The following is a 13,846-nucleotide window of genomic DNA, read 5'->3' on the forward strand; positions in this document are numbered from 1 at the left end:
TCTCCCAAATTCTGTTTATTCCCCTTGAGGCTGTGATGACCTAACCCAAAACTCTCTTCTGAGATTGAGAGTGAACTGGGTTTAGACCTGAGAAGCCTCCGCAACTGAGATCCATACTTACGCTAATTTCAGACAGGAGTGTCATTACACCTACCTGCCACAGTAGAACTGTGGCGGTTGGTCTGGAAGGGGTTAACCTGAGCCTAAACCTGTAGCCTAAGCATACATTTCAGCTTAACCCTAGAACCAAACCTTGAACTGCAGACCTTGTGGTGACTGCACATACCTGTGTTCATTTTTAAATCAATTTCTTTGCAGCCTCTTTTGTCCTAAGCCCACGCTATATATACAGTATATACAAGGCCTTAATTTGCCCAACTATGAATTGATCAGTTTTTTCCATTACTGTACACCGTCACAATCCTTTCTTACACACCTATGGATACCACCAGCAGTAAATGACGACAACCTTTTTTTTTTTTTTTTTTTTTTTTTGTGTGCTCGAAGTACAACTTCATTTTCCTTGCTTAAGAGGCCATGGGACCTGTTCTTCTTTTTGACGCTGATGAAAATTGGAAAGCTACACTTAAGTTTTGGCTCTGATCTTTACTGTCTGTCATCTACAAATTTCAGCATGTTCTATGACTTGCATGATGTAGCAGTATAAAAGTGTCTCAAGGGTACCTCTAGTTTCTAGTATCTGGTTAAATGGGGGGTTTTGTGAATATTGGAGTAGATCACAAATGCATTCAAAGTTAACAGGTTGCCCTTTATTTTGTTTAAAATGTGATGCTGAAGTAACATGGGATTTGAGTGTGGTTTTATTGTTCTGTCTCTAGAGCACCCTTTCTGAAGCTCATTTATATTAAAATAAAGCAGAGTGCCAGAGAACTTTGGAAGACGTCCAGCAAGTGAAGGATACCAAGTTGGCCCACTATACTGTGAAAATCGCAGCTGCTCTCCATACACTTCTTTTTTTTTTTTTTATATATCTTTTTGCTTTTCCAATAGCCATTTACATAAACATTATACAATTGTTAGTGTATATGTAAGCTGGGTGTAAATAACATGGCATCTCTTTTGCACAGCATTGTATTAGTGCAGTGGAAATGCCTCTCTTTAGTGTATATCACTCGCTGTCTTCTCCATATCATTTTAACCCTCTTTGAAGCAATGCTCCCATAAGGCATATTACTGAGAGCAGTGGCGTGCAACCAAGGGAAGACAAGGTTCCATGGACTTTATGGATATTCCGTTAAAACTGACAAAATGAATATAGATGGAGCTTTGCTGCCCACGTTGCAATTTAATATAGTGTAATGTGTCTGTGTGCTTATATGCCTGGATAGTCTTGATGTTTTTCCACCACTGTATTTATAAGTGCCATTTAGAGGCAACAATGAAATGAATGCTACAGCTGCTCATTACTGCAAGTAAACTGTAACATTACAAACGCTAACCAATTATTTAGACCTCTGTTGGAGCATTTTCATCTCAGCTGTTTCTATACAGTGAATAAAGTCTGAAGTGGTAATTTGATGCTCATCTGACATGCTCAAAACTACCCGCTGTCTTATGAGAAGTCAATAAGTCGAGATCTGGAAAAAAAAAAAAATCCTTGACTGTTAATTACGAGTAACCATGGAGACAGAGCACATAAACAACTTGAGTGTAAATGGCTGTGTATCTTTTCCTGCGTTTTAAAAATTTAAATCACTTATGATCGCCTTCTTATGATATTAATCCCTGTGCAGAAGTATCCGTACCCAGAGACTTGATACTTAACTTTTCATCACATGTAATCGTTTGCTGCTTATGGAGACTATTTATTTTGTAGACAGAGTTGCCATTTATTTAGTTCGATTGAATGCAAATAATGCAAACTATAATGATAATATTTTACTTCCAACAGGAACAGCAAGAGAGTGCAAAAAAGCATGCAGAGGATCTTAAAGCGCTACATCTGAAGCTGGATGTACATTCAGATGCCTCACTTAGCAAATTTAAGGAGGCTGCTCTGGTTTGTATTTGCAACTTGATTCTTCTGTTAATTATTTTTAAATAGATTACATTATGCTTTACCATGAATTTAATGAGGACCCTAGCAGCTCTTACCATTCATCTACGTAGAACTCTGGCAGCTCTTACAATACCAGATGACAGTCCTTAGATGCAGTGCCTCAGCTGACTAACTAGGGGCAGATTCCAGATGTTATAAGTTGTGATTCTGTATGCAATGTTCCTGCCACCTGTTACATAAAGGATGCACAATAATGGAAATGCATTGCCTAGGCTCTGTAGCTTGCAGACTCATAGCCAACTGCTGTGAAAGGAGCCAGCAGGGGTCGTTTGGTAACATAGACTGAGGGATGTAAGTCTTGGCAAGCAACATGCCTCCCTAAGCCTAACCCATAAAATAGAACAGGAAAGATTCTTTAGCAGGTCCTACCGAACCTGTATGCATGTTCAAGGAATACAGTATGCATATTTAGTTAGCCACATTTATCAGCAGTAGGCCAGTCCATGAACTCCAAAACGTATATTGCACAATGACCGTGGATTCAAAGCTACTAACCAATAGTTAACACATTAAACTGGAATGTGTCTTTCCACTGTTTGTCCTATGCGTGTTGCATCAGGTGAGTTCAATCGGAATAGTAATCTGAAAAAACAAATTAACATTAACCACACCTGCCCAATAACAATAACGTTTGGGACAGCACCATAAAAGGTGTACAAGGTTCACTTGCATAGTGGCACATTTAGCGCAAAAGGGAGATTGCAAGATACCAATAGGGTTCCATTTCGGAGGCCTATAGCGGGCTCGAAGCACAATGTATAGTTGTGAGAGCCTCTGAGCAGTGTCAAGTGAGCCTTACAGGACTGATTATCGAACATTATCCCAAAAGCTCCTCCTACAAAATGCCCACATAATTATATATAGCATTACAAGGGTAACCTTCTAAGTAGGATGGCAGTAATGTACCATAACATTTGGAAATAAACCCGTATGTATCCTGTACGGAGTGAACATAACGAAAAACAGGTGTGGGAGACAGAGACCAATCGGTCACTAAGCCATGAGAGTGGACAGCATGACAAAGTTGGAAGTAGTAGAATTGCAGCATGAGAGGGAGATGGAAATGTGGCCTGCAGGTCCTTAAATGAGCAACGTGTGCAATTTGGAAAGACCTACCGTAAGTGGGTGATACCCCAACGAGCCCAAATTCCTGTACATGGCAGCTTTACTAATTTTCTATACGATGAGTTATGCCAAAAAGGACTGTAATTGGTGAACCTGGTGACCCCCTGTAGAGATATCACCTTTTAAATCAGAGAATATGTGGGGTATATTCTATTTGAAGAGTTTAAACATAGGGATTCTAAACCACCGGGGTATATCCTATGTCTTCATAGGATATTGCATGGTGGAGTGTGCAGAGGGGGACAATGAAATTGTGACATTGGCCCTTGTCGAGAAGACCCCACAAACAGTTTTTAATACAATACAGTGTATGGTGGCTTTGACCTGAAATGTAAAACGTATTCTTGTCTTTGGGATGAGGTGCCTTATCTAAAAGAGGACATATCAGCCACTTCTATTTATTATTCTTGTCTATTTTATGCCTCTGTAAAATTTCCAGTGCTGATTTGTTTTCCCCCATTCTCTACAAAGCATATATATATATATATATATATATATATATATATATATATATATATATATATATATATATATATATATAGTTCTCAAAAAAATAGCATATTGTGATGAAGTTCATTATTTTCTGTAATGTACTGATAAACATTAGACTTTCATATATTTTAGATTCATTACACACAACTGAAGTAGTTCAAGCCTTTTATTGTTTTAATATTGATGATTTTGGCATACAGCTCATGAAAACCCCAAATTCCTATCTCAAAAAATTAGCATATCATGAAAAGGTTCTCTAAACAAGCTCTTAACCTAATCATCTGAATCTACTAATTAACTCTAAACACCTGCAAAATATTCCTGAGGCTTTTAAAAACTCCCAGCCTGGTTCATTACTCCAAACCGCAATCATGGGTAAGACTGCCGACCTGACTGCTGTCCAGAAGGCCATCATTGACACCCTCAAGCAAGAGGGTAAGACACAGAAAGAAATTTCTGAACGAATAGGCTGTTCCCAGAGTGCTGTATCAAGGCACCTCAGTGGGAAGTCTGTGGGAAGGAAAAAGTGTGGCAGAAAACGCTGCACAACGAGAAGAGGTGACCGGACCATGAGGAAGATTGTGGAGAAGGATCGATTCCAGACCTTGGGGGACCTGCGGAAGCAGTGGACTGAGTCTGGAGTAGAAACATACAGAGCCACTGTGTACAGGAAATGGGCTACAGGTGCCGCATTCCCCAGGTCAAGCCACTTTTGAACCAGAAACAGCTGACCTGGGCTACAGAGAAGCAACATTGGACTGTTGCTCAGTGGTCCAAAGTACTTTTTTCAGATGAAAGCAAATTTTGCATGTCATTCGGTAATCAAGGTGCCAGAGTCTGGAGCAAGACTGGGGAGAGGGAAATGCCAAAATGCCTGAAGTCCGGTGTCAAGTACCCACAGTCAGTGATGGTCTGGGGTGCCATGTCAGCTGCTGGTGTTGGTCCACTGTGTTTTATCAAGGGCAGGGTGAATGCAGCTAGCTATCAGGAGATTTTGGAGCACGTAATGCTTCCATCTGCTGAAAAGCTTTATGGAGATGAAGATTTCATTTTCAGCACGACCTGGCACCTGCTCACAGTGCCAAAACCACTGGTAAATGGTTTACTGGCCATGGTATTGCTGTGCTCAATTGGCCTGCCAACTCTCCTGACCTGAACCCCATAAAGAATCTGTGGGATATTGGGAAGAGAAAGTTGAGAGACGCAAGACCCAACACTCTGGATGAGCTTAAGGCTGCTACCGAAGCATCCTGGGCCTCCATAACACCTCAGCAGTGCCACAGGCTGATTGCCTCCATGCCACGCGGCATTGAAGCAGTCATTTCTGCAAAAAGATTCCTGACCAAGTATTGAGTGCATAACTGAACATAATTATTTGAAGGTTGACTTTTTTTTTAATTAAAAACACTTTTCTTTTATTGGTCGGATGAAATATGCTAATTTTTTGAGATAGGAATTTTGGGTTTTCATGAGCTGTATGCCAAAATCATCAATATTAAAACAATTTTTGCATCATTTTCATTTGATGTATATGGGTGAAATTTGACATGGCATACCTAAAATTGGAATATAGTATAAAAATATACTTTGCACTTTTCCATCAAAGCATATTGGACAAATGAATGTCTCTAAACCACTTAAGGACCGCCTAACGCCGATATACGTCGGCAGAATGGCACGGCTGGGCACAAGCGCGCGCCCGTGACCGCCCCCGCGGGTCCCGCGGACCTGATCGCCGCCAGAGTCCCGCGATCGGTCACAGGAGCTGAAGAACGGGGAGAGGTGTGTGTAAACACACCTTCCCCGTTCTTCACAGTGGCAGTGTCACTGATCGTCTGTTCCCTGATATAGGGAAAGATGATCAGTGACGTCACAAGTCCAGCCCCGCCCCCCTACAGTTAGAAACACACATGAGGTCACACTTAACCACTAGGGGGCGCTGTAGGGGTTATCTCCTAAACTGCAATTGTCATTTTCACAATAATCAATGCATTTTTATAGCACTTTTTGCTGTGAAAATGACAATGGTCCCAAAAATGTGTCAAAATTGTCCGATGTGTCTGCCATAATGTCGCAGTCAGGAAAAAAATCGCTGATCACCACCATTAATAGTAAAAAAAATATATTGATAAAAATGCCATAAAACTATCCCCTATTTTGTAAACGCTATAAATTTTGTGCAAACCAATCGTTAAACGCTTATTGCAATTTTTTTTTTTTACCAAAAATAGGTAGTAGAATACGTATCGGCCTAAACTGAGGAAAAAAAATATGTATATCTTTTTTGGGGATATTTATTATAGCAAAAAGTAAAAAATAGTGCATTTTTTTTCAAAAATTACGCTCTATTTTTGTTTATAGTGCAAAAAATAAAAACCGCAGAGGTGATCAAATGCCACCAAAAGAAAGCTCTATTTGTAGGAAAAAAGCCAATTTTGTTTGGGAGTCACTTCGCACGGCCGCGCAATTGTCAGTTAAAGCGGCGCAGTGCCGAATCGCAAAAAGGGGCCTGGTCCTTTACCTGCATAATAATCCGAGTCTTAAGTGGTTAAACGTACGTCTTCAAATTTTACTAGTCATACAGTGTTTAGTATCTAGGAAGAGTATTTTTCCGTATCAATAACCATCAAAGTTGCATCTCGTAAAAGAATATACCCAAATGGGATATTTCAGGTACCTTGTATATATGGCATCAGATAACATGCATCTTTTATTATGATTCCTTAACCAGTTCAATACAGGGCACTTTTACCCGCTTCCTGCCCAGGCCAATTTTTAGCTTTCAGTGCTGTCGCACTTTGACAGTTGTGCGGCCATGCAACACTGTACCCAAACTAGAGCTTTCTTTTGGTGTTATTTAATCACCGCTTGGTTTTTTATTGTTGGCTAAATAAATGAAAAAACACTGAAATGTTTTCTTTATTTCTGTTATACATTTTGGAAATAAATAATTGTTCTTCATAAATTTAGCCCAAAATGTATTCTGCTACATCTCTGTGGTGAAAATAATCCAAATCAGTGTATATTAGTTTATTTGAAAGTTATTGAGTCCACAAACTATGGTATATATGTGAAAATGTATCAATCCTGATAGACTGACAGATCTAATTTCTTGAGGCCCGAAAATGCCAGGAAAATATCAATATCCCTCAAATGACCCCTTTTTGGAAAGTAGACAGTCCAAGGTATTTAAGTGAAATTAAAAGCGAAACCTTTAAGCCGTGCCCCCTGGATACAATAATTATAAATATAACCAATCAAATAAATCAATCTAGAGCAGCTCGTAGTATAACCAAAGGTCAAGAATAATGAAATGAAAATTAATTTCATACCGCGCTTAAATGTGTATAAACAATAAAAACAAAAATAATAATGCAATCAAATAGTGTTCAAATATGAATGTAAATTTTCAATTATAAAGTCCATAAGCCACCACCGACAATTCTTCAATCAAGTGCACAGTGATGAATAAATTCAGTGACAGGAAATAGTGCCGTCTTCCACCAGTTTTATGGAAAAAATCCTACTCACCAGATTGATCAGACACCCATGACAGGTGTCAGTTAAGCAGAAAAGTAAATCAAGATTTATCCACCAATGCAGATACCTTTCACCAGCGATGTAACCAGACGGGATTCATAAGTAAAGGAAAAAAACTCATGATGGTGTAACTTGTAGCCATTTATTTGTAAAAATTCATTCCAGTTAAGAAGCACATAAAATGGTGCCAACACGCCAAGCTGCGTTCCACCTGTGCTCCCAACAGGATGGCAGAAGTGACATATTGCGTAACCCGTCGTGTATCTTCAGCACGTCTGACGTCATCAGGGGTCATGGGATTGATGACATCAGATGTGCTGTGATTGGACCTGTCTTTACCATGTGATCAAATTGACCCATCACAGCAGGAAACACAATTGTACACAATGAATGGCATGAAAGGAAGCCATCCAATGTGTACAACTGTCATATGACCTGCTGTCACGGAGGTCACATGGTAATGACAGCGAGCCGGTGCGCAGTGTTTCCTGACAGGACGTCATATGACGTCCAGTCAGGATTGGAAAGTCACGTGGTAAGATACTTAAAAATGAATAATAAAAACTACTAATGATACAGATTATTATGGTGTATAGCCAGTATCACTCCCCCCTGAATTGCAGTGAAAAAAATCATGCAGCAAAATTGCATATTGGTTTAATAGACAAACATGGAGAATTGTGCTTCCATATATTGTACATTATCCTCTAGGCATAAATGTCACGCCTAGCATTTGGGTATATTTGTGTTGCTTCTTTAAAAGAGAACTGCAGGATTTAAAAAAAATAAATAAACATACACACTCCCCTAGATTGCTGCAACATTGATCCGATTCACAGATCTCATTCCATCATACCTTACAAAATAGGAATTAAATAAAGATTAGTATTTTCGTTAATTTTAGGGTAGTGAGAGGAGCAATGCAAATCATTCCTTTATGCCCCATGGCTAACTGTGTACATTCAGAACTGCTGGTGTATAGTATAAACACAAACTAATATTATAGAGCCATTTATTCCAAACTGCATACAGCTAAAGTACATGCAGCAGATTTGTTGGTCATCATCAGTGTATGGAGACATTGTTTGGTTAACTTACAGTAAGTTATTGAAGACCCTAGCTTTTAAAACAACACAATACGGTTACATAATCATGCATTGATACTCCATCACTTGCATAAATAGCCTATTTTATTAAATGGCAAATTTATACTAGTATATTTTTTTAAGAACCGTATATACTCGAGTATAAACAACGTTTTTCAGCCTTTTTTTAGGGCTGAAAATACCCCCCTTGGCTTATACTCGAGTCAGTACCTGAATTTTTGCCAGGCGTCCATTTTTTTTTTAAAGTCGCGGCTTCCTCCTGGTGTTCCGTTCCATGATTTTGCATTTGACACTGTGTTCCTATCACGGAGGTCCTCTCATCTTCGGACAAATTCCCAGCAGACACTGTATTCAGTGTTCCGCCAATCGTGGACGTCCTCTTGTTCGAGGATGAAAGAATGTCCGTGATTGGTGGAACACTGAACACAGTGTCTGCTGGGAAACTGAGTCAGAGGATGAGCGGACCTCCGTGATAGGCGGAACACAGTGTCAAATGCCTATCACAGGATGGAACACCAAGAGGAAGCTGCGACTTTTAAAAATTGGACGCCTGTCAAGATTGCAGGTACTCGGGCACAGTGAGGTATGGCACAGTGAGACTGCAATGGGCACAGAGAGGTATGGCACAGTGAGACTGCAATGGGCCCTGAGGTATGGCACAGTGAGACTGCAATGACCACAGTGAGGTATGGCACAGTGAGGTTGCAATGGGCACAGTGTGGCGTGCAAATGGGCATTCTTGACCCACTTTTCCGCTTACAGTAGCTGCTGCATTCTCACCCTCGGCTTATACTCGAGTCAATACGTTTTCCCAGGTTTTTTTGTGGTAAAATTAGATCCTCGGCTTATACTCGAGTATATGCGGTACTTAAAGTGGTTGTAAACCTCAGACATATTGTAAAGGGAAAAAAATATGTGCGCTACCCAAAAACAAAAATAAGTGTAACAAAGAATGATTCCTGAATGGGAGTGAAGCAGCTACACAGGAATGTGACAAAACTCAGACAAATGTGGATGGTAATGTAGCGCTACGTGTGAGCCAAAAAGCAATGGCTGTATACACCTAATGGGGTGTGACCATATATTGTGACACAAAGGATGCAATGGCAAAAATTGCACCAAAATGTGAAATTCAAATCAATAAAGTGAACAATATAAACAAAAATGTAATGTAGTGTCCATAAACAATAAAACGATGAAGATGTCATGAGATGGTGAGGAACTTCCCAACAGAAATCTTCAAATATGAGGTGGAATACATATGCGCTTACCACAACCGTTGGACCCAAATGTCGTATGACAGTGGATCAATCGAGCTTGGAATGTCCCACAGAGATGTCACCGGAAGTCCAGAAGGAAATGGAGTCTACCTCCTAGGCAGTCAGATGTCGTCAACCCAGGAAAGGGCAGGAAGACCAGACTGACTACTCCAATACTCAAGATCCTAGTAAACCTTGGGTATGGCCATCATAAAAGATCCTCCAAGCATCCAAACACGATCTGGTTCAGGTAAGTGAGAACCCTGGCATGGGTACTGGAAACCAACTGGAGAGGGCTCAAAAAAACCTTATCTTCCACAAATTCTTGTAAAGAGAATAAAAAAATGGGGGCTCCAATGGTGTAGGTCATAAAGAGGTTTTAATGAAAAAAACAATATACATAATAAAATTAAAAAAAAGGTGATAACAATTCATAAGTATTAAAAGCAATATGGGGAGCAAAATGCATGGCCCGGCGCGTTTCGATTCAATAGGACGTCTACAGGGGCATTGCATCGGGCCATGCATTTTGCTCCCCATATTGCTTTTAATACTTATGAATTGTGATCACCTTTTTTATATTTTATTATGTATATTGTTTTTTTCATTAAAACCTCTTTATGACCTACACCATTGGAGCCCCCATTTTTTTCTTCTCTTTACATGAATTTGTGGAAGATAAGTTTTTTTTTTTTTTTTTAGCCCTCTCCAGTTGGTTTACAGTACCCATGCCGGGGTTCTCACTTACCTGAACCAGATCATGTTTGGATGCTTGGAGGATCTTTTACGATTGCCATACCCAAGGTTTACTAGGATCTTCAGTATTGGAGTAGTCGGTGGCCGATGAACATCTGGTCATGCTGCCCTTTCCTGGGTTGACGACATCTGACTTCCGGTGACATCTCTGTGGGACATTCCAAGCTCGATCGATCCACTGTCGTACGACATTTGGGTCCAACGGTTGCGGTAAGCGCATATGTATTCCACCTCATATTTGAAGATTTCTGTTGGAAAGTTCCTCACCATCTCATGACATCTTCATCGTTTTATTGCTTATGGACACTACATTACATTTTTGTTTATATTGTTCACTTTGAATTTTGATTTGAATTTCACATTTTGGTGCAATTTTCGCCATTACATCCTTTGTGTCACAATATATGGTCACACCCCATTAGGTGTATACAGTCATGGCTTTTTGGCTCACACGTAGCGCTACATTACCATCCACAACCTCAGACATATGAACAAAACATTTCCCTCTATAGTGTGTACTTGCCTCAATCCAAACACTAAGTGTCCTTCCTCTGCTATATGTATGAGTCACTTCTGATGAGTTTTCCTGACACCAAGAGGGTAAAAGGTTACAGGGGAGGAATCTCCAGCACACAGCCTGTGATTGACAGCCTCAGCTGTTTTTGTGTACTTTGTGAAGGGGTTGTGTCCCTTCCCTGCAATCGGCTATCACTGAGCTCTAGACAATGTAACTTCATCTCCATACCCCTTGCTTTCTGAAAGCTCAGACAAGCTATAAATATTCTGCACTTTGAAGGGCTGTAGAGAAAACGTCAGGTAAACAGGTACAATTCATGTAGGAGGATTTGCTTCATGTCTGTGTTGTATTACCTGTTACAGGAGCTTGTGAAGAGACCCACTCTGGACGTCCCATCCACAGCTCACTTACTGCGCCTAGCAGACATGGAGCAGACAGTGGCTGAACAAGACAACTCCCTGTCTGCCCTCTCCAGCAAGCTGAAGAATTCCACCGCAGAACTGGAGTACCAGAAGCAGATACATCTGGCTAAAATGAGTGAACAGGAAAACCATAAAGCCAGGTACAATTATATATAAGATGAGCTAACCACCAGTATTATCTATCTGAAATCCCGAAAACAAAGCGGATGTAAATGTGCCATTTTTTTCATCATACTGTTTTTTTCTTTTTTTTTCTCTAACCACTATCATTTGCCTTAGATTTCAGAAAATAAATGTTTACAGAGAAAACCAAAACACTCTGAATAACGCACATTATGACAACATATGAGTGGTTGCACTTTAACTTTAGGTTAATTTCATGAATTGCTACAATATTTTATCCAAATATTTGTTTGTTATTGTGATACTATGAGTGTCTAATATAAGGATGCTGGCAAAAAGTGGATTGTTGTATAGTAGCCATTTGAGTATTTCAATGCACTCTCTTGAAAAAAATAAGAAACAAATGGATGAAAAAAAAAAAAAAAGTTTTATGAATACTTAAAAATTTATGAAAACAAATCTGAAGCATAATAGTAGCTAAGGTAAGAGGAAGAATGAGTTAATTAGTACTGATTAAGGTAACAAAAGGTTAGATACAGTTTAAAAAAAAAAAAAAAAACTTGCAAGGTTTTTAACTGCAAGATCAGAGCATATTGGCCCCATAAACCGTAATGAAGGGAAGTTGGTTACAAAAGTCAAGCAGAGGGCAACTGTACTAAATGAATTCTTCTCATTGGGTTTTACAAAGGAAAACGAGGGGTATAGTAATCAAGACTGTATGATTAGTATTGCGTCACAGAATGTACCCTTGTGGCTAACAGAAGCCAGTGTGCAAAAATGACTTAAAAAGCTTAAAGGGGTTGTAAAGGTTTGTTTTTTATTTTCTAAATAGGTTCCTTTAAGCTAGTGCATTGTTGGTTCACTTACCTTTTCCTTCGATTTCCCTTCTAAATGTTTTTTTTTTTTCTTTGTCTGAATTTTTCACTTCCTGTTCCTCCTCGATGAGCTTGCCCCCATCATCCAAGTCGTTCTGACTGGGGGATAGTCTGCGTGCACTCCCCCTCCCTTGGGACTACATCCCTGCGGGGAGACGCAACACTGACTAACCCCCAGCCAGAACAGCTCGGATGATGGGGGAAAGCTTACTGAGGATAAACAGGAAGTGAGAAATTCAGACAAAGAAAAAAACGAAGAAAGCTCTATTTGTGGGGAAAAAAGGACGTCAATTTTGTTTGGGAGCCACATCGCACGACCGCACAATTGTCAGTTAAAGCGACGCCAGGTCCTTTACCTGCATAAAGGTCCGGGTCTTAAAGCGGAGTTCCAACCACAATTAGCATTTTTTAAATGTATGTCCTTTCATCCTGCATTTTTATAATTATAAATCCGGTCACTTGCTATTTTACAATCCGCCGCCGATCCGCATAGATATTCAAAAAAGATAGTTTATAAAACTATATCTACACCGTTGTCAGTTTGCTTGTGGGCATTGTGAAGCCTACAAGCACTTACTTCCTGGAAGTCTTGGATGGGGAGTGATAATTGAACAACGCACTGCATCCTGGGAAATGATGACACACATTTCCCAGGAGCATTAGAGGGAGATGATGTCAGAATCCTAGGTGGATTCAAAGGCAGATTTTGTGGGACCGCATAGCAACAGGCATTTCCAGATGAGTAAAAAAAAAATGTTTCTTATTTTTTTTTCTTTTTTAGTTGTAAGCTACAGTTTAAAGCAGAATTGTTTTTTTGATGGAACCTCCACTTTAAGTGGTTAATCAGCCACAGAACCTGTGTAATTAATATGTGTTTAAAAATAATGAGGTGGCAAAACTACTCCACAGTTATTAGTTACTGCGTTATATGAATGGCTTTGTAGTCATTAGCTATCAGTTGTGGCATCTGGAAATAAGATTTCCAATGTTATCTGAAAGCCAGAAACCAAAATATGTGACATTGTTCACATACTGTTTTCTTCTTGCCACTGTCTTTTTTTCCAAAAAAGATTTTTTTTTTTGGAAAACCTTATATATTCTTAATAATATGTACCAGGCATAAAGAACATGCATGTGTCTGTGTACATTGAATTCAGATTAATACTATGAATTTCTACTTTTTCCTTATTTATTGTGTATATTTGTTGTGTGTATTGAGATACTTTAAGCATGCCCAATATAAGGATGCAGGCAATAAAGTGGATTGTTATAAAGTAGCCTTTCATGAGTATTTCAATGCACTCTCTTGATGGCAATATGTTCATTGAACACTTTTATAGATCCCTGGGTAACCTTATAGCGTTGTGGTTTATTGCTTTCTGGGAGGTATACTATTCCGTAAAGCTAATTTCTGAGAAACCATTTTACCATTGTCTAAGTAAACTACTAGGCACTGCAGGATTGATCATGTGAACTAGCCCAATGAGAAAATATTTTACAAAGCATTTTTTCTATTGTGTAATTAAACTGCTATGCCTGCAGAATTAATCA

General features: G+C 39.4%; 1 protein-coding gene across 1 annotated transcript in view; it reads left to right on the top strand.

The window, feature by feature from the left end:
* CEP290 (centrosomal protein 290) overlaps positions 1–13,846 on the top strand; it is a 245,302-nt gene that overhangs the window by 140,956 nt on the left and 90,500 nt on the right. The window contains exons 35-36 of the mRNA XM_040344166.1: positions 1,913–2,020; positions 11,238–11,437. Of these exons, the coding sequence (XP_040200100.1) occupies positions 1,913–2,020; positions 11,238–11,437 (308 nt within the window). The remainder of the gene's footprint in view (positions 1–1,912; positions 2,021–11,237; positions 11,438–13,846) is intronic.

The sequence above is a fragment of the Rana temporaria genome, chromosome 3 (genome assembly GCF_905171775.1).
Source record: "Rana temporaria chromosome 3, aRanTem1.1, whole genome shotgun sequence".
NCBI classification, from domain to species: Eukaryota; Metazoa; Chordata; class Amphibia; order Anura; family Ranidae; genus Rana; species Rana temporaria.